This window comes from Bombina bombina, chromosome 9, assembly GCF_027579735.1.
Source record: "Bombina bombina isolate aBomBom1 chromosome 9, aBomBom1.pri, whole genome shotgun sequence".
In the NCBI taxonomy this organism is placed as follows: domain Eukaryota; kingdom Metazoa; phylum Chordata; class Amphibia; order Anura; family Bombinatoridae; genus Bombina; species Bombina bombina.
Genome location: NC_069507.1, coordinates 195,546,373 through 195,569,205, shown reverse-complemented (window position 1 = coordinate 195,569,205; position 22,833 = coordinate 195,546,373). Strand labels below are relative to the sequence as shown.

General features: G+C 39.6%; 1 protein-coding gene across 1 annotated transcript in view; it reads right to left on the bottom strand.

Annotated features, from left to right (window-relative positions):
- GOLGA7B (golgin A7 family member B) overlaps positions 1 to 22,833 on the bottom strand; it is a 65,373-nt gene that overhangs the window by 29,129 nt on the left and 13,411 nt on the right. Inside the window, exon 2 of the mRNA XM_053692973.1 lies at positions 1,198 to 1,350. Within this exon, the coding sequence (XP_053548948.1) occupies positions 1,198 to 1,350 (153 nt within the window). The remainder of the gene's footprint in view (positions 1 to 1,197; positions 1,351 to 22,833) is intronic.

The following is a 22,833-nucleotide window of genomic DNA, read 5'->3' as shown; positions in this document are numbered from 1 at the left end:
AGACAATTTCCTTGTTGCATATTTCAATAAACAATGTAGTCATTTTGTTTCATTTAAAAGAACATATTTAATTTAAAAGTATCTCTCCATCTATATTTAATAGATACTGCTGTATAATGTTCAATTTAATTTAAACATCTTTATTTAACAATCTAGGTCAACACTTTTGGACCATGCTTTAATAGTGTTTTTGCATATGGATGACAACAAATTTTCCTTTAAGTATTGTACCTAAGTATTGTAAGATTTGTAATATTACTTTGTATAACATGACATGAATATGTAATTGCTTCTCTTTGTTTATATCAGATGGAAATTTAACAAAATTCTTATTCTTAGTAAAATATACATTTATATGACAACCATTAGATGTCTGTTGTTTAACAAATGATAGCATATCCAAATCCTCATGATTCGGGGTCACATAGTGTATCCTTTATCAGTATCAACTAGAGGCTGAAGTGGGAACAGGATCTGCTGGGAAATTAATTTCCAGTGTACAAAGGTTGAGTTTGCGTTGGAAAAATGCCCAGATCTACGGTGTGATATAAAGAGATTGGGCAATTATTCCCCAAAAGCCCAGCCTGCTGAATGCTTGCATGTTGAAACAACCTTTCCCAAGCATTTAAAGGAAGGATTAAATCTACTCACTAAGAAATAGACAGATAATAATGTGAAATACCAAGCCTGACGTGTGACTCTATCCTGTTCTGAAAAGTTTAGTTGTGTCGATTTTGGACGGAGTTCAAAGCCGTAATATTTTACTGAGACTTGATGACTCTTTGCAAATTCAAATCCTATTTCATACAGGCCAAGTATCCTTTAATAAGGAGGCAAATATGACCAATTTCCCACCAATAACTTCCTCTGAAGCAATTCAGATTTAGCTTGGGGTATCCACCAAACATTAATGGGAAATGAAAACCTAGCATGGGAGAATTGGCATTGCGCCAATGTTGATATGAAACAATCTGGGAACATGTTAATCCTCATTACTTTAAAAGACTATATTCACATAATTTATGCCACCTTTGTATCCAGTTATATAGCTACTTTTCAGAGCTATGACCTGGTGTTCTGCACAGTACTTACATTCTAGAACATTATATTTGTTAGCCTTACTATAACTGCATTATTGCCATATATAGACATACATTCTGAATTAAGTTAACCAATAAATTCATGATTATTTCTTACCTTCTCATAGTGTGTTTCCATGCAAAGGAAAATAAAGTATGCAGTGGCACAAGCCAGACAGCCCTCCAGGTATGAGCTGCCCCCAATCTTCTCTGCTTCAATGTAATATCCATTCAAGGTTTTTACAGTCTCCTCAAACAGTTGTCTCTCAATCTAATTAGAAGATTATAAAGATGTAAAAAACACATACAAGTTTAGCTTTCATAATTATACATAGCTGGTGTTATAATTTTATTGAATTTATGTGCCTATGATCTATCTTTCTAATCTATCTCTATCTATCATGTATCTATCTATCTATCTATCTATCTATCTATCTATCATGTATCTATCTATCTATCTATCTATCTATCTATCTATCTATCTTGTATCTATCTATCTATCTTGTATCTATCTATCTATCTATCTATCTATCTATCTATCTATCTATCTATCTTCTATCTATCTATCTGACACTGTCTGTTTATCTGTCATCTATCTATCTATCTATCTATCTATCTATCTATCTATCTATCTATCATGTATCTATCTTGTATCTATCTATCTATCTATCTATCTATCTATCTATCTATCTATCTATCTATCTATCTATCATGTATCTATCTATCATGTATCTATCTATCTATCTATCTATCTATCTATCTATCTATCTATCTATCTATCTATCTATTTATCTATCTATCTGACACTGTCTGTTTATCTGTCATCTATCTATCTATCATCTCTCATATTTCTGTCACGCCACGCCGCTCCAGCCGTTGCAGCGTCTTCTTCCTAGGGCTGTGTCGGCTCTGGAGGCGTGCGGCGCTGACGTCATCGCCGCACGCTCCCTGATGACGGTGTCACACTGTGGTGCCAATCCTACAATATTTGAATCTGTTCAGTACAATCTATCACTGCCCAAGTATAGGTGATACTCTGTGTTCTCCTGGGTGTGATAGATCGTACTATAATTGCTGGATTACTTATTGCTGCTGAAACTCTGCCTGTCTGACTACTCTGCCTCTTAACCCTATAATTGCTGGATTGATTTTTGATGCTGAACTTTGCCTGTTTGACTACTCTGCCTCTTAACACTTTAATTGCTGGACTGCTTTACTGTTGCCAAATCCTGCCTGCCTGACCATTCTAGTGGTTTGCCTTGGACCGCTCTGCCGTTGTCACTGGGGACTGTCCTGCCTGTGGAGAGTGCCGCCTACCTTATCTTACTTTCTATGCGCTGGGATATTCCCTATCTTTCCGGCTCGACGCCAGGATAACAAGAATACTGGCAGAGTTAGGTCTGATAGAGGAATATCCGACGAGCATTACACTATCTATCTATCTATCTATCTATCTATCTATCTATCTATCTATCATGTATCTATCATGTATCTATCTATCTATCTATCTATCTATCTATCTATCTATCTATCTATCTATCTATTTATCAATCATCTATTATCTATATATATATATCTTCTATCTGTCTGACACTGTCTGTTTATCTGTCATCTATCTATCTATCTATCTATCTATCTATCTATCTATCTATCTATCTATCTATCTATCTATCTATCTATCTATCTATCTATCTTCTATCTGTCTGACACTGTCTGTTTATCTGTCATCTATCTATCTATCTATCTATCTATCTATCTATCTATCTATCTATCTATCTATCTATCTATCTATCTATCTTCTATCTGTCTGACACTGTCTGTTTATCTATCATCTATCTATCTAGCTTTCTATCTAGCTATCTGTCTGTCTCTGCCTGTCTGTTTTCATGGCTGTCTATAATAATCTTACATTAACAAATCATTACATAATTATTTATGCTGTATCAGCATACCTAGATAGGTTGAGAAGCAGCACTGCACTACTGTCAGGTAGCTGACAATTGAAGACTACACACATATGCCTATTTTCAGTGGTTAACTATAATTATTCGGCTAGAAACCGATAGTTCTCTGCAACTCTGGAGCTGATTTTGCAGGAGTTGAACACATTGGGGCCTATTTATTAATGTGCAAGAGAACATGATCCGATATTGCGGATCATGTCCGCCGCACATCGATAAATGCAGACAGCATACACTGTCGGCATTTGTCATTGCACCAGCAGTTCTTGTGAACTGCTAGTGCAACGCTGCCCCCTGCAGATTTGCGGCCAATCGGCCACCAGCAGGGGGTGTCAATCAACCCGATAGTATTGGATCAGGTTGATTTCCAGCAATGTCTTTCCGCCGCTTCAGAGCAGGCAGACAGGTTATGGAGCAGTGGTCTTTATACTGCTTCTTCATAACTTCTGTTTCCGGCAAGCCTGAAGGCTCGCCAGAAACACGGGACTTCAAGCTCCATACGGAGATTGATAAATAGGCCTCATACAGGCAACCAACAGTGCAATAAAAACATAGTCTAACAAATTACAACATTTTCTTATTGCGCTTTCAGTTTCTTTTTATTTTGTTTATTCTCCACATTACAGGGAGACAGCTATAACACAACATTAAAATAATCTTACAAATCTGCTATCTCTCTCTCTTTCTCTCTTCATTATTTATTTTTTTCTTCATGATCTGCGTATTTTGTACAGTACACTTCTGTTACTACAAGGTTCACATATTTCTGTCACAAATGATTTGCTCACATAGAATATCACAAACCATCTTATCTGCAGCACTTTCTGCCTACTGTATATCTTACTTCATTCTCATAATTGGAATAAAAATTGCATTACTATCTTGCTCTGTGTCTCCTTTTTGCATTCCCTCCTCTCTGAGGAAAGATTCCCTGAACAATCTTCTGCTCTATTGATTAATGACTAATCTCCAATCTGACAAGTTGCTAGAGAACCCAGTACATTTTTCTACTACTAAAACAGGGAGAGGAAAGTCTTTCATGAGAATTTATAAATGGGAATAGCAAAAATGCTCATTAATAATTTAAAGTTATAGATACACTGATCATTTACATTAATAAAGTGTAACAAACACAACTCGTCTTGAAATATGATTCTCTGCATTAGAAATTATCATCAAGAACTGTTTCAAAAGCTTAAATTATACTGAAGCTATCACAAATATTTACTGAATAAGCCGAACTACTGAACATTGTTATGGACTTTGCCATCTGCAAGATACAAATTCAATGTTGGCACTAATACTAACGCCTAGATTTAGAGTTTTGTCGGTAGCTGGTATTTAAAATTCACAGAATGGCTGCGTTAGGCTCCAAAAAGGGAGCGTAGAGCATAATTTACCGCCACTGCAACTCTCAATACCAGCAGTGCTTACGGACGCGGCCAGCTTCAAAAACGTGCACGTGCGCGATTCCCCCATAGGAAACAATGGGGCAGTTTGAGCTGAAAAAAAACCTAACACTTGCAAAAAAGCAGTGTTAAGCTCCTAACGCAGCCCCATTGTTTCCTATGGGGAAACACTTCCTATGTCTGCACCTAACACCCTAACATGTACCCCAAGTCTAAACACCCCTAACCTTACACTTATTAACCCCTAATCTGCCGCCCCCGCTATCGCTGACCCCTGAATATTATTATTAACCCCTAATCTGCTGCCCATAACACCGCCGACCCCTATATTATATTTATTAACCCCTAATCTGCCCCCCACAATGTCGCCTCCACCTACCTACAATTATTAACCCCTAATCTGCCGACCGGACCTCACCCCTACTATAATAAATGTATTAACCCCTAATCCGCCTCACTCCCGCCTCAATAACCCTATAATAAATAGTATTAACCCCTAATCTGCCCTCCCTAACATCGCCGACACCTAACTTCAAGTATTAACCCCTAATCTGCCGACCGGACCTCACCGCTACTCTAATACATTTTTTAACCCCTAAAGCTAAGTCTAACCCTAACACCCCCCTAAGTTAAATATAATTTAAATATAACGAAATAAATTAACTCTTATTAAATAAATTATTCCTATATAAAGCTAAATACTTACCTGTATAATAAACCCTAATATAGCTACAATATCAATTATAATTATATTGTAGCTATTTTAGGATTAATATTTATTTTACAGGCAACTTTGTAATTATTTTAACCAGGTACAATAGCTATTAAATAGTTAATAACTATTTAATAGCTACCTAGTTAAAATAATTACAAAATTACCTGTAAAATAAATCCTAACCTAAGTTACAATTAAACCTAACACTACACTATCAATAAATTAATTAAATAAAATACCTACAATTATCTACAATTAAACCTAACACTACACTATCAATAAATTAATTACATACAAATACCTACAAATAAATACAATTAAATAAACTAACTAAAGTACAAAAAATAAAAAAGAACTAAGTTACAAAAAATAAAAAAATATTTACAAACATTAGAAAAATATTACAACAATTTTGAACTAATTACACCTACTCTAAGCCCCCTAATAAAATAACAAAGCCCCCCAAAATAAAAAAATGCCCTACCCTATTCTAAAATTAAAATAGAAAAGCTCTTTTACCTTACCAGCCCTTAAAAGGGCCCTTTGCGGGGCATGCCCCAAAGAATTCAGCTCTTTTGCCTGTAAAAAAAAACATACAATACCCGCCCCCAACATTACAACCCACCACCCACATACCCCTAATCTAACCCAAACCCCCCTTAAATAAACCTAACACTAAGCCCCTGAAGATCTCCCTACCTTGTCTTCACCACACCAGGTCCCGATCGGTCCAGAAGAGCCTCCGAAGTCTTGATCCAAGCCCAAGCGGGGGCTGAAGAGTGACGTCCATCCTCCGGCTGAAGTCTTGATCCAAGCGGCGGCTAAAGAATTCCATCTTCGGGCAGAAGTCTTCATCCTATCCGGGCAGAAGAATAGATCCGGACCGGCAAACATCTTCATCCAAGCCGCATCTTCTATGTTCTTCCATCCGATGACGAGCGGCTCCATCTTGAAGACCTCCGGCGCGGATCCATCCTCTTCTTCCGACGACTAGACGACGAATGAAGGTTCCTTTAAGGGATGTCATCCAAGATGGAGTCCCTCGAATTCCGATTGGCTGATAGGATTCTATCAGCCAATCTGAATTAAGGTAGGAAAATTCTGATTGGCTGATGGAATCAGCCAATCAGATTCAAGTTCAATCCGATTGGCTGATCCAATCAGCCAATCAGATTGAGCTCGCATTCTATTGGCTGTTCCGATCAGCCAATAGAATGCAAGCTCAATCTGATTGGCTGATCGGATCAGCCAATCGGATTGAACTTGAATCTGATTGGCTGATTCCATCAGCCAATCAGAATTTTCCTACCTTAATTCCGATTGGCTGATAGAATCCTATCAGCCAATCGGAATTCGAGGGACGCCATCTTGGATGACGTCCCTTAAAGGAACCTTCATTCGTCGTCTAGTCGTCGGAAGAAGAGGATGGATCCGCGCCGGAGGTCTTCAAGATGGAGCCGCTCGTCATTGGATGGAAGAACATAGAAGATGCGGCTTGGATGAAGATGTTTGCCGGTCCGGATCTACTCTTCTGCCCGGATAGGATGAAGACTTCTGCCCGAAGATGGAATTCTTTAGCCGCCGCTTGGATCAAGACTTCAGCCGGAGGATGGACTTCACTCTTCAGCCCCCGCTTGGGCTTGGATCAAGACTTCGGAGGCTCTTCTGGACCGATCGGGACCCGGTGTGGTGAAGACAAGGTAGGTAGATCTTCAGGGGCTTAGTGTTAGGTTTATTTAAGGGGGGTTTGGGTTAGATTAGGGGTATGTGGGTGGTGGGTTGTAATGTTGGGGGGGGTATTTTATGGTTTTTTTTACAGGCAAAAGAGCTGAATTCTTTGGGGCATGCCCCGCAAAGGGCCCTTTTAAGGGCTGGTAAGGTAAAAGAGCTTTTCTATTTTAATTTTAGAATAGGGTAGGGCATTTTTTTATTTTGGGGGGCTTTGTTATTTTATTAGGGGGCTTAGAGTAGGTGTAATTAGTTTAAAATTGTTGTAATATTTTTCTAATGTTTGTAAATATTTTTTTATTTTTTGTAACTTAGTTCTTTTTTATTTTTTCTACTTTAGTTAGTTTATTTAATTGTATTTATTTGTAGGTATTTGTATGTAATTAATTTATTGATAGTGTAGTGTTAGGTTTAATTGTAACTTAGGTTAGGATTTATTTTACAGGTAATTTTGTATTTATTTTAACTAGGTAGCTATTAAATAGTTATTAACTATTTAATAGCTATTGTACCTGGTTAAAATAATTACAAAGTTACCTGTAAAATAAATATTAATCCTAAAATAGCTACAATATAATTATAATTTATATTGTAGCTATATTAGGGTTTATTTTACAGGTAAGTATTTAGCTTTAAATAGGAATTATTTATTTAATAAGAGTTCATTTATTTTGTTAGATTTAAATTATATTTAAGTTAAGGGGGTGTTAGGGTTAGGGTTAGAATTAGCTTTAGGGGTTACAAAATTTATTAAAGTAGCGGTAGGTCCGGTCGGCAGATTAGGGGTTAATACTTGAAGTTAGGTGTCAGCGATGTTAGGGAGGGCAGATTAGGGGTTAATACTATTTATTATAGGGTTATTGAGGCGGGAGTGAGGCGGATTAGGGGTTAATACATTTATTATAGTAGCGGTGAGGTCCGGTCGGCAGATTAGGGGTTAATAATTGTAGGTAGGTGGAGGCAACGTTGGGGGCGGCAGATTAGGGGTTAATAAATATAATATAGGGGTTGGCGGTGTTAGGGGCAGCAGATTAGGGGTACATAGGGATAACGTAGGTGGCGGCGGTGTGCGGTCGGCAGATTAGGGGTTAAAAATTTTTAATAGAGTGGCGGCGATGTGGGGGGGCCTCGGTTTAGGGGTACATAGGTAGTTTATGGATGTTAGTGTACTTTAGAGCACAGTAGTTAAGAGCTTTATAAACCGGCGTTAGCCCAGAAAGCTCTTAACTACTGACTTTTTTCTGCGGCTGGAGTTTTGTCGTTAGATTTCTAACGCTCACTTCAGCCACGACTCTAAATACCAGCGTTAGAAAGATCCCATTGAAGAGATAGGATACGCAAATGGCGTAGGGGGATCTGCGGTATGGAAAAGTCGCGGCTGCAAAGTGAGCGTTAGACCCTTTCCTGACTGACTCTAAATACCAGCGGTAGCCCAAAACCAGCGTTAGGAGCCTCTAACGCTGGTTTTGACGGCTAACGCCAAACTCTAAATCTAGCCGTAAGTAAGCAAATATATACATTCATTTCAATGCACAACTTTAATTACGGGTTTGTTTCTAAAAAATAAAATCAGATTTGGTTTATGACATTTAGATATTTGCAGTTACTAGGAAATGTAACAACTTCTGTCAGCCATTTAAAGAGCAGCGGTTGACCATACTGTCTGCCATATTTATAGAGTAGGATCAACCACTACTCTATATATCGTTGACAGAAGTTGTTTACCATAAATATAGTTAACCACTTATGCCGAACAGGTGTATGCAAGTTTCATTAATACTTTACGACAACCACATATAAATGAGTGATTAAAGGGACATGAAACCCAAACATTTTTTTTTAATGATTCAGACAGAGCATGTGATTTTAAACAACTTTCCAATTTACTTCTATTATCTAATCTTCTTAGTTCTTTTGGTATCCTTATTTGAAGAGAATACCTAGGTACATGTTTTAGAGCTTGTATTGTAATGTAGGAGTCTGTTTCACATAAACATGTCTCAATATAAAATGTGTGTCTCTAAATTGTTTTAAGAGCCTCACCGTACCGACAAGACTTCTTAGAATATCTTGTCTGAGCAGTGAGGTTTTGAATATCAGGAATTCCTTTTGATCAGCCACAAAAACAAAGTGCAGGGATCACATGCAAGGGGAATGAAATAAGGGATGGGCTTCTGGCTGTAATAGTTGTGGGTCTTTTTGTGGAGCATTAGGAATGCCCTGGGGGGTTGGGTACATGTTTGCTATTGGCGGAGGGGTTGGTCTTGCTGTACAGGCACTTAAGGTGTAATACTGCTGGCAGTGCTCAAACTAACCTTTCTTTTTGTTTCAGCAGGAAGCATTCGTGTAGCAGCTCGTGGATTCGTAAAGATGGCAACAAGGAATAGGAGAAATCCAAATTGATACTTGGACGATGGGGAATCCATCTGGAGGACCAAGGCACTGCAGGCACAGAGAAAACTGAAGAAAATAGAGTAGACCAAGTCGGACCAAAAAGCAGCACAGGGAGTATCAGAGGAGAAGCCGGTTGGTGTTGTGGTGCTTCCTTTGACACAAATGGTCGTTGCATTAGCTCCAGCATCAGTAAGTGGGCTGGGGGTGGAGGTATCACTCGGTGGTGGTCCTTACTCGCCAGGTCACAGGGAGGCCTTTATGGAGGTAGGGGAGGAGGACACTAGCAAGTTGCAGAGCAACATAGGAGTACCCCATTGGATCAGTCAATAGGATGAAAGCTCAATCCTATTGGCTGATTGCAACAGCAAATAGGGTTTTTCCCCTTTAATTCCTATTGGCTGATAGAATTCTATCAGCCAATCGGAATGTAAGGGACTCCATCTTGGATGACGTACCTTAAAGGGAAACTGCATTCGTTGTTGACCATCAGAAGAAGAGGATGTTCTGCGCAGGATGTCTTGAAGATGGAGCCGCTCCACGCCAGATGGATGAAGATAGAAGATGCCATCTGGATGAAGACTTCTGCCCGCTTGGAGGAAGACTTTGGCCCGTTTGGTTGAAGACTTTTGCAGGCTTCGCTAAGAACTTCTGCCGCTTGGATGAGGATGGATATCCGGTCTTGGAAAACTGTAAGTGGATCTTCGGTGGTTAGTGTTAGGTTTTTTAAGGGTTTATTGGGTGGGTTTTAATTTTAGGTTAGGGACTTTGGGCTGAAAAAGAGCTAAATGCCCTTTTAAGGGCAATGCCCATCCGAATGCCCTTTTCAGGGCAATGGGGAGCTTAGGTTTTTTAGATAGGTTTTTATTTGGGGGGTTTGGTTATGTGGGTGGTGGGTTTTACTGTTGGGGGGTGTTTGTATTTTATTTTACAGGTAAAAGAGCTGATTTATTTGGGGCAATGCCCCGCAAAAGGCCCTTTTAAGGGCTATTGGTAGTTTATTGTAGGCTAGGGTTTTTTTTTTATTTTGGGGGGGCTATTAGATTAGGTGTAATTATTTTAAATATTTGATCATTTATTTTTTATTTTGTGTAACTTAGTTGTTATTTTTTTGTAACTTGGTAATTCTTTATTGTAGATTTAAATAACTTGAGTAGGGTTAGGTTTTTAAATATGTAATAAAGTTAATTTAATTTGTAGTTTAATGTAATTTTAGTATAATAGTTAGGGTAGGTTAATTAATAGTTTAATATAGTTTAATGTAATTTTAGTATAATACAGGTGAAACTCGAAAAATTTGAAAATCGTGCAAAAGTTAATTTATTTCACTAATGCAACTTAAAAGGTGAAACTAATATATGAGATAGACTCATTACATGCAAAGCAAGATAGTTCAAGCCGTGATTTGTCATAATTGTGATGGTTATGTCTTACAGCTCATGAAAACCCCAAATCCACAATCTTAGAAAATTAGAATATTGCATGCAATCAATAAAACAAGGATTGTACATACCTGTAGAACAATATTGGACCTCTGAAAAATATAAGCATGCATAATGTATGTACTCAGTACTTGGTTTGGGCACCTTTTGCAGCAATTACTGCCTCAAAGCGGTGTGGCATGGAAGCTATCAGCCTGTGGCACTGCTGAGGTGTTATGGAAGACTAGGATGCTTCAATGGCGGTCTTCAGCTCTTTTGCATTGTTTGGTCTCATGTCTCTCATCTTTCTCTTGGCAATGCCCCATAGATTCTCTATGGGGTTCAGGTCAGGCAAGTTTGCTGGCCAATCAAGCACAGTAATCCCATGGTCATTGAACCAGGTTTTTGTGCTTTTGGCAGTGTGGGCAAGTGCCAAGTCCTGCTGGAATATGAAGTCAGCATCCCCATAGAGCTCGTCTGTGGAAGGAAGCATGAAGTGCTCCAAAATCTCCTGGTAGACGGCTGTGTTGACCCTGGACTTAATGAAGCACAGTGGACCAACACCAGCAGATGACATGGCTCCCCAAATCAATACAGACTATGGAAACTTCACACTGAACTTCAAGCATCTTGCAGTGTGTGCCTCTCCATTCTTCCTCCATACTCTGGGTCCTTGGTTTCCAAAAGAGAAGCAAAATTTGCTCTCATCAGAAAAGAGGACTTTGGACCACTGAGCAACAGACCAGGTCTGTTTTTCTTTAGCCCAGGTAAGACGCTTCTGACGTTGTTTGTTGTTCAGGAGTGGCTTGACAAGAGGAATAGTACATTTGAAGCCCATGTCCAGGATCCGTCTGTGTGTGGTGGCTCTTGTGAAAGTCCCCAACACTTTTGAATGGTCTTTTCCTGACAATCCTCTCCAGGCTGCGGTCATCCCTGCTGCTTGTGCACCTTTTTCTTCCACACTTTTCCCTTCCACATAACTTTCTATTAATGTGCTTTGATACAGCACTTTGGGAACATCCAGCTTCTTTTGCAATTACCTTTTGAGGCTTTCCCTCCTTATGGAGGGTGTCAATGATGGTTTTCTGCACAACTGTCAGGTCAGCAGTCTTTCCCATGATTGTGATTCCTACTGAACCAGACTGAGAGACCATTTAAAGGCTCAGGAATCCTTTGCAGGTGTTATGGCAGGTGTTATGGCTTAATTAGCTGATTAGTGTGGGACACTTTGAGCCTAGAATATTGCACCTTTTCACAATATTCTAATTTTCTGAGATTGTGGATTTGGGGTTTTCATGAGCTGTAAGCCATAATCATCACAATTATGACAAATCATGGCTTGAACTATCTTGATTTGCATGTAATGAGTCTATCTCATATATTAGTTTCACCTTTTAAGTTGCATTAGTGAAATAAATGAACTTTTGCACGATATTCTAATTTTTCGAGTTTCACCTGTAGTTAGGGTAGGTTAATTAATAGTTTAATATAGTTTAATTTAATTCTACAGGTAAGTTTAAATTTATTATAAGATAGGGATGAGTTAATATTTAATGTAAAGTTAGCAGGTTGTTAAGTTTAGGGGTTAATAGCTTAATTTAGTTTATGGCGATGTGGGGGGCTGGCGGTTTAGGAGTTAATAGGTTTAGTAAGTGGTAGTGACGTGGGAGGCCAGGGGTTTAGGGGTTAATACATTTATTTAGTTGCGGAGGGGTCTGGGAGCGGTGGGATAGGGGTTAATAACTTTATTAGAGATGCGGTGGGCTCCGGGAGCGGCAGGATAGGGGTTAATACATTTAATTAGTTGTGATGGGCTCCGGGAGTGGTGGGATAGGTGTTAATATATTTATTTAGTTGTGGTGGGGTCCGGAAGCAGTGGAATAGGGGTTAATAACATTATGTAGGTGGCGGCGATGTCGGGGCGGCAGATTAGGGGTGTTTAGACTTGGGGATTATGTTAGGGTATTAGAAGTAAACGTAACTTTTATTCTACCATAGAAATCAATGGGATATCTGGCAGCATCGAACATGAGCTTTCGCTGATTTCTTACTCCCATTTATTCATATGGCATCCGCGGCCTCCAGGGTGGCGGATTGAAAACCAGGTAAGCTGTGCCAGAATAGCCGCGAGTGTACCGGTTAACTATTTGATAACTTTTAAAAAGTGTCAAATAGTGCCGAATGTGTATTCGGAACATCTGTAATGACGTAAGCATCGATCTGTGTCGGATTGGGAGCGGCGGATTGTATGTTACACAAATTTCTACTTTTGCCGGTCTGTAGGCTTTGATAAATATGTCGAATCAGGCTCGCCACAATTACGCTGTGGAATTCTAGCATATTTGCGGTTGACGGCTTGATAAATATCCCTCTTTACTTTTGAATTTGCATCTCTGCTTACTTGTTTGTTCCTTTACATTTCTGGCATATGTGGACATAACATACCTGCATAGTACATATTTAAAATACCCTGCAAGCATATGCTAATTCAACATATTTTGTTATTTAAATAAATCTGTTATCTTTTCAATCTATATGGCTTCTACTAATCTTCATTTAAAGCAACTGTTCCAGACAATGAGACTCAAGAACATGACAAATCCTGAGAAGGTGAAGGGTATGTTAAGATACATTCATTTGATTGCGGAATGCTATACAATGTATGGGGGGATTTGCGAGGAAGGATTATGATGCAGACTTTAGAAGGGGTAATTTACAGCTTGGGGATAGAGGGCGGAAGGATTTTGGGGTTAAGATCCTGGATATGTACACGAGATTAATGAAAGTTGCAGTTAATCAATGGGGCAAACTACGAGTATTGGAAAGATAAATAAAAGCGAGAATAGGGAGTGCTGGGCTTTCGATGAGAAAAGATGTGGTAGGGTTAACACCTGTAAGTATAAACATGTATGTAGATACTGTAGTGGAGGTCACGCGGGCACCGATTGCAGGAAGAATAATGGTAAAAATGGGGCGGGGAGGCATTCCAAGAAAATATGGGAGGAGGCCAACCAGTGGATTTGGCCACAACTCCACTGAAAGCAGATAAACTGACGCAGGAATTGAGAAACTACCCCTTACAAAGGGCAGTGCCAGATACTAGAGGACAAAGTTGAAAAAGCTAGGCAGGCGGTGGCTGTGGTACTAAAAAGGAAAAAAGTGACATTGAGGGAGATGCAGAAATTATTGGACATCCTGAACTTTGCCTGTAAAGTTATACCAGTAGGCAAAATTTTTAAGAGACGTTTAGAGTTGGGCACAAAAGGAGCAAAAAATCTGGGCATTTGATACGTATATATGGGGCAATGAGAAAGGATATCAGAGTTTGGGACACATTTTTAAAGGATTTTAATGGTATAAGGATAGGGGGAGCAAGAAGTGTCTGCAGACGAGATTGAATTATATACAGATGTGGCTGGGAGTGCCGGATTCGGGGCATATTGGCAGGGTAGATGGTGTGCGGGCGAGTGGCCTATGGCCTGGAAAGAAAAGGAATGGGTAAAGAACCTAGTACTATTAGAGCTATTTCCCATAGAGGTGGCGAGAGGGTGGTTAACAAGAACATAATATGCTGGTCGGACAACAAAGGGGTAGTAGATATCATAAATAACTTATCTGCTTCTTCATTACCAGTCATCAGGTACTTGAGGTATTTTGTATTGAAGTGCTTGAAGCTTAACATATGTTTTAAAGCAAAACACATCCCAGGATACAAAAATGTAGTGGCGGATCCCCTGTCACGCTTTCAATGGCATAAGTTCAGGAGTCTGATCCCCAATGCTAGGCCTAAAGGTGAATGCTGCTCTATTTCTATCTGGCAGATTGGCAACAAATAGACGGGATCAAGGAATTAGTGGAGAAATCCCTTGCCCCAAGGACATGGCTAGCGTATAAAAAATACTTGGAACAATGGCGAGTTTAAAACTAATGGCATAGTGGGGGAAGAGGGGCAGTTTCTGGAATGGCTGGAATACAGGTTAAAAGATCAGGAGTGAAGAGAGGAAATTGGGTACAATAGCGGGAGTATCGTATTTTGCACAGTTATACAGGGAAACAGACTGGACCAAGAGGTTCATAGTAAAGAAAATTGTGAGGGCATGGGGGCATTGTGAGGAAAAGACGATAGACAAAAGGGAACCCATAACAGAGGACAAATTTGAGGTAATGGTGGTTGCACTGCACGAAGTTTGTTTTAATCAGGATGAGACTTTGATATTTAGGACGGCTTTTGCTTTCACATTTCATGGGGCAACGAGGATTGGGGAACTGCTCCCAAAAATCGAAAAGAAGGAGGAGGGGGACTATAAGAAAGTGACGTTAGGTTAAGGGAAGAGGCGGTAATGGTACTCATCAGAAAGTCAAAGACAGACATAGCGGGAAAAGGAGTATGGGTAAATATGGGGCTTCTAAAAGAATAGGCTGCCCAGTAGCCTACGCGAAGGAATATATAGCAGGGGCGAGGGGCAAGGGCTGAGCCTTCTTGAGACATGCAGATGGATTGAATGTTACAAAAGTGTTAAAAAAGTGCTGAGCAGGGTGGTAGAAAAGCTAGGTTGGGGGCTTACTTTGCACCTCAGTCATTTAGAATAGGAGCAGCAACCTCAGCGGCAGAGAAAGGGTGTACACTGGAGCAGACACAAAAATTAAGGAGATGGAGGTCCTCAGCTTACAAGTCATATATTAGACTGAAAGGTGGGAAATAAATAATAATAATAAAAAATCATGTTGATGGTTGAAGCGTGTATGGTTTAAGGTATTAAGATAATTAATGGTGTTGTTTAATTTTCATTCCAGAAAGAGCCTTAAGGGTTTGGATCGTAGGACATTCCAGCGTGTATTGGACTCAAGCAAGAGCAACAGCATCATCTCAAGGCGGGCATCTAGGTTTCTCGCATCAGCAAGCTAGCGTTAGATGGATAGGGAAGAGGGGAATGTAATGGAAGGAGCTGGTATCAACAATACAGCTAGCAAGGCAAAGATGGGGCCCAGATGTGTTAATAATACACCATGGAGGAAACGACATAGCAGCTTACACACTAAAAGAACTTGAGGAGAAGATTAGGGAAGCAATCAAGTGGCTAAGCATAGCATGGCCGTTGGTTAAAATAGTGTGGTCAAACATAATATCGAGAATATATTGGAGGAATTCGTACATGTGGAGGGTGGGCTATAGTTCAAGGAGAAAGGTGAACCAAGTAGTAGCAGGCAGTAAGAGAAGTAGGAGGAATAGTGTTAGAACATCCGTTGCTAGCGGCAAAGAATGAGGAAATCTTTTGTTGCAATGGGGTTCATCTCATGGACGAGGGAAATGACCAATTCTTGGCAGACATCAGGATGATGTTGCAAGAATTGATGAAGGTAAGGAAAGGTCACATAGGTTAAAGTAGAGTAGATGGCAGAAAAGGGGTGCTGTTTTATGGAGGTGAAATTGAGTCTGGCACATGGGCGGGGCAGCGAGGGGATGGGAGGATCCCGTGACATACACTAGCCTAGAGTGGTGATCCAGTGGTCTATCTACTGGGCGGGCTATGCCGCAGGTTCTCCTTACCCCCTTCTGCCCTGCCACAGGGGGTTTGTGGTCCTCCTCCTGATACATGAACGCAAAGTTCAGATTGTGGACAAATGCTGGCGCATTTTATGAGATTGTTGAATTTGTTGATGTTGAGGAATTTTTGCTCTCCTTTCTAAAACAGCCACTTGTTGGCAAAAGATTTATTAAATAGTAACCTTTCCATTTTTCACCAAAAATCTTGTGTTGCGTCTTTATTTCAGGTCAATACATAGGGTAAATGGGTAAGGGGTTTTATATGGTGTTAAGCTGGTGAATGGGAAGCAAATAGAAGCATCCAAGACCTTAAACAATGTGTAGGGAGCGCATGCAAGGGGAATGAAATAAGGGATGGGCTTCTGGCTGTAATAGTTCTGGGTCTTTGTGTGGAGTTTTAGGAATGCTCTGGGGGTTGGGTACATGTTTTCTATTGTCGGAGGCAGAAAAAGGGGGGTTGTTTTGCTGTACAGGTACTTAAGGTGTGGTACTGCTTGCAGTGCTCAAACTAACCTTTTTTTTCCCCATCCTCCCTCCCTAGAAGTTGTGAAGGTAGCAATAACAAACAATTCGGAGAGGTCACTAAATTGGAGAGCAGTACTAGCACCGTTAGGGGCAAGATATTGGCTAGTTGGTCGAGTGGACGTTAGACTGCCCGTGCTCCTCATTATGGGGAAGAATACAGCTGCAGTGGTAGGTGGCAGGTGACTTGTGTGGTCTACGCCAGCCAGAAAATAAGTTTATATGCACCTGTTTTTTAGTATTCGATATGTGGTTTATGGTATTGCAGTGAAATTCGGATCTTGCACGTGGGTGGGGCAGCGAGGGGATGGGAGGATCCCGTGGCATACACTAGCCTAGAGTGGTGATCCGGTGGTCTGTCTACTGGGTGGGCTATGCTGTGGGTTCTCCTTACCCCCTTCTGCCCTGTCACAAGGAGATTGTGGTCCTCCCCCTGATACGTGGACCCAAAGTTCAGATTGTGGTTAAATGCTGGCGCATTTTATGAGATTGTTGACTTTGTTGATGTTGGGGAATTTTTGCTCTCCTTTCTAAAACAGTCACTTGTTGGCAAAAATTAATTAAATAGTGACCTTTCCATTTTTCGCCAAAAATCTTGTGTTGCGTCTTTATTTCAGGTCAATACATAGGGAAAATGGGTAAGGGGTTTTAAATGGTGTTAAGCTGGTGAATGGGAAGCAAATAGAACCATCCAAGACCTTAAGCAATAATAAATCTACTTAGTAATTACAGGGGTCTTTCTGCTAAACTAGGTTGTTATCTTCCCTGTTTATGAATAATTATCCCTAGATCTATTTAATGAAAGGTGCATGGTGGCTCAGATACATCCTCTATGCTCTGATTTTCTTTTAAGTTATACCTTAACACTAGAAATGCCTCAGTGAACCACACAGCGCTGTGACAATCGCCTAGATTACGAGTTTTGCACTAAACAGGGTGCAAAAATAGTGCCAAAAAATGTTTTACTCTCCATAGTGCTGCCATTATGAGTTACTGAAAAGCCTCCTTGTGCTGTGCGTTATGGTGTGTTAAGCTCCATTCCGCACAAAAGCCAAGGGCTGAGTTTACGTACTCGTGCATCTTTCCCCCTAGACATCAATGGGGAGAGAGTGTTAGAAATAAAAACTAACACCTGAAGTGCAGAATGGAGATCGCCATAACGCAACCCCATTGATGTCTATAGGGAAAAGAAAGTTACGTTTAAACCTAACACCCTAACATAAACCCCTAGTCTAAACACCCCTAATCCTCCACTCCCCGACATCACCGCCACTAAATAAAGCTATTGACCCCTAATACGTCGCTCCTTGACATTGCCGATACCTAAATAAACCTATTAACCCTTAAACAGCCCCCCACATCGCAAAACACTAAATTAAACTATTAACCTCTAAACCTAGCACCCCCTAACTTTAAATTAAATTACAATATAACTATCTTAACCCCTTAATGACCACAATGTACCCTGTATGTCACTGGTCGTTAAGGGTTTTTTCAGGACATATTAGCATTAGTCTAGCAAGAGCACGCTATTAATGCCCTCCCTCCAGCAGGCTTTGTGGAATAGAGCAGTCTCAACGCTGGTGGCAAGACCGCGCTATAAAACAATCAAGTCCCAAAAAAAGGCCAGCGACATACAGGGTACGTCGCTGGTCCTTAAGGGGTTAAAATAATTAACAACTTACCTGTGAAATAAAAAAAAACCTAAGTTTAAACTATAAATTAACCTAACATTACTATTGTAATAAAATAAAAAAAAACTGCCAATTAAAAAATCTAAGTTACAAATTTAAAAAACCTAACACTACGAAAAATTTAAAAAATCTAAAATTAAAATTACAAAAAAATAAACACTAAATTATGAAAAATAAGAAACACTAAGATTACAAAAAATAATAAACAAAATTATCAAAAATAAAACCAATTACACCTAATCTAATAGCTCTATAAAAAAGGCCCCCCAAAATAAAAACACCCCCTAGCCTACAATAAACTACCAATAGCCCTTAAAAGGGCCTTTGTATGGCATTGCCCTAAGTTAAACAGCTCTTTAAACTGCAAAAAAATACAAAGTCCCCCCCAAACAGTAAAATCCACCACCCAACCACCCCCCCAAAATAAAAACCTAACTCTAAAAAAAACCTAAGCTACCCATTGCCCCTAAAGGGGCATTTGTATGGGCATTGCCCTTAAAAGGGCATTTAGCTCTTTTACAATTGCCCCAAGCCCTAATCTAAAAAAAAAAACCTCATCAAAAAAACGAACAAAAAAAAACTAACACTAACCCCAAAATATTTACTCACGGTTCCTGAAGTCTTCATCCAGGTGGCGACACCTTCATCCATTGTGGGGGCATCTTCTATCTTCATCCTGACGGTGCGGAGCGGAGCTATCCTGGACAACAATGACATCCTGCGCGGAGCGTCCTCTTCATACGGTCAACGCCATACACTGAAGTTGAATGCACAGTAACCGTTTCAAAATAGCGTAACTTGCATTCCTATTGGCTGATTTGATTCTTCAAATTAAAATCAGCCAATAGGATGAGAGCTTCTGAAATCCTATTTGCTGTTCAAAAGAGCCAATAGGATTTCAGAAGCTCTCATCCTATTTCCGAAGCTTGCATTAGATTAGGGCTTTGGGTAATTGTAAAAGAGCTGAATGCCCTTTTAAGGGCAGTAAAAGAGCTGAATGCCCTTTTAAGGGCAATGCCCATACAAATACCCCTTATGGGGCAATGGGTAACAGTTATTTTTTAGAATTAGGTTTTTTATTTTGGAGGGTTGGTTGGGTGGTGGGTTTTACTGTTGGGGGGACTTTGTATTTTTTTACAGGTAAAAGAGCTGTTTAAATTAGGGCAATGCCCTACAAAAAGGCCCTTTTAGGGGCTATTGGTAGTTTAATGTAGGCTAGGGGGAGTTTTTATTTTGGGGGCTTTTTTATTTTTATAGGGCTATTAGATTAGGTGTAATTGTTTTAATTTTTGATAATTTCGTTTATTATTTGTGTTTTTTATTTTTCGTAATTTTTTTTTTTTTTTTGTAATGTTAGATTTTTTAAATATTTTCATAGGATTAGTTTTTTTTTTAACTTGTAATTTAGGGTTTTTAATTGTTAGTTTATTTTATTTTATTAGAATAGTAATGTTAGGTTTATTTTTATTTCACAGGTAAGTTTGTATTTATTTAAATATAGTTATATTGTAATTTTAATTTAAAGTTAGGGGGGTGTTAGGTTTAGGGGTTAATAGTTTGATTTAGTGTTTTGCGATGTGGGGAAGCGGCACTTTAGGGGTTAATAGGTTTACTTAGTGGCGGCGATGTGGGAGATGGCAGTATGGATCGTGTCGTTATAGGCTGTAGCGCATGCATTTTAGCTGGACCGCACAACCTGTAACACTGGCACTATGGAAATCCCACACTCAAACGGAGTGCGGAATGGACGTTGCATTACAGACTAAAATGCTTGCAATATAGCTATACCGCCGCGACTCGTAATATGCATTTCTGGCCATTCCACCCGCAATGGCCAATTTTTCAGCGGTATAGCTGTACCGCAAAACTCATAATCTAACCGATTATGAGCAATATTAGTATTACCCATAATTCCAGTGCCTTTCAAGATATAATTTACCTCTGGGCCAGAGAGGTATATGCTGGTAGGAAGTGCAAGAGACTGTGGAAAGACCATGGAAAATTCATGTAACCCCTCCCCAGATCTAATGGACTATACTGGAAACAGAGACGTTACAGAACCAAAAAAATAATAATAAAAAAATAAAAGCAATACTTGGGGAGCGTATATCTAACAAGGTGTCATGCCAATGCACTACTTATTCTTTCAGGTAAAGCACTCCACTGTTATGAGAGCTAATGCAAAGTTTTCCCCACTGCTAAGTGCTGTCATATAAAGCCTCTTGGTCCCTGTTAAAGGGATATGAATTGAGAGCATGCAATTTTAAGCAACTTTCTAATTTACTCCTATTATCAATTTCTCTTCATTCTCTTGGTATCTTTATTTGAAAAAGCAGGAATGTAAGCTTAGGAGTCAGACCATTTTTGGTTCAGCACCCTGGGTAGTGCTTGCTGATTGGTGGCTAAATGAAGAAGAAATTACTTTCCCAGTGGAGGTTAAGAAAGATTAGAAATTATCATTGTATTATTAATTTGTTCTAAGTATTTAGCTTTGGTATACAGACAGAGGTAATATAAAGAAGCATGTGTGCATACAGAAAGTTATAAAATAAGGAGATCTAATTTCCCTGAAAGCGCAACTCATTTTAGGGCTAGATTACGAGTGGAGCGTTAATCATGGCTCCCGCTTGTGCGCTAACTGTGCTTGACTTCGGATTTTTGCATGTTAGGTATGTGTATTACAAGCTAACCCGACATGTGCAAAAGCCGAAGTTACAATATCATGGCTGCATTAACGTATTCTCCCATTAAAGGGACATGAAACCCCAATTTTTTCTTTAATGATTCCGAAAGAGAATACAATTTTAAACAACATTCTAATTTACTTCTATTATCTAATTTGCTTCATTCTTTAGATATCCTTTGTTGAATAAATAGCAATGCACATGGGGCATCTATGTGCAGCCACCAATCAGCAGCTGCTGAGCCTATTACTATACTATTGCATTCTCTTTCTAAATCATGAAAGAAAACAATTGGGTTACATGTCCCTTTAATATTTCACATTCCAATGTTCTTCACATAGTAAAATATGTTCTATTTATTCCTAAATACATATTTCTATATTTATCTGATTTTTTTTGTTAATATATATATATATATATATATATATATATATATATATATATATATATATATATATACAGTATATATATATATATGTCTTTATACATAGTTATAGATATATGCAGCATATATATATATATATATATATATATATATATATATATATATTTATTTATTTTTTTATATATATACAGTATACAAGGCTCAAAAATTCCACTCGCCAACTCGCATTTGGCGACTGAATTTTATGCAGTGGCGAGTAAGTTTTAGTTCAGCAGGGAGCAGGGTGGAACTCATGCTGCAGATCTAGCTCACTAATTAAAGTTGTTTCCCAGGCAGTGGTGGCTCTGAAGCAGCCGCCCAATTAGGGAGCTGCCATTGAGTCTGATAGTCTCTCCAGACCGTCTCCTACCCCCTGCCATCCTCACATCACCGCCATGCTTGTTGATTGGGGTTGGGGCGGGCCGGGTCACGCCCACTTCACTGTCAGATCAGGTCAGGTCAGAATGCAGCGCTGAGCGTGCTCAATTCAAATTGGGAATTTGTTTGGAAGTAGCTAGCTAGCAAATGGAGTCTGGACCGGACCGGTGGCGGCTTCAATGTGGCAGTAAGTGTGACGAGGAGGGGGATGCCGCATCCAGGAGACTCAGCAACAGGTGAGAAGAGCAGTTCCTGGCACCAGGCAGGTAGATTTTTCCCACTGTTAGCTCTGCTGCGGGCTAGCAGTGCACAGGACCCGGTTAGCAAGTCATAGACAGAGAGAGTTAACACAGTATTGAAACCAATATGTCTTGGGCAGCAGTCTCATTTTATTATTACTTTAATAATAAAATTAGACTGCAGCCCAAGACACATACTTTTCAGCACCTTGTTAACTCTGTAGACTAGGGTGACCGGATAGCCCTCATGTTGCAAGTTTGTCCCAGGTCCTGGCCACCGGAATGGTAACGAGCTGATACATGTTTGGGCAGCCTTTAGTATTTATGGTTACCGTTCTCCCACAAGCTGCAGGGTTATGAGTGAGCGATGCACAAGCAGCACAGCTCTGCACTGTTAGCCCATTATTAGAAATCAATCATAGAGGATCAAAAGGCCAGGAGAACCCCACACTTATACACGAAGAAACAAACAAAGTATGCATATAGTTGCTCTGGCAAGATATACACAAATGAGGAGTATAGCTTAGAAAAATGTTTTGCTCTCAATTGTGACACCAGTCTAACAGGCCCATTTATCAAAGGGCTTGCGGACCTGATCCGACACTGCGGATCAGGTCCGCAAGACCTCGTTAAATGCGGAGAG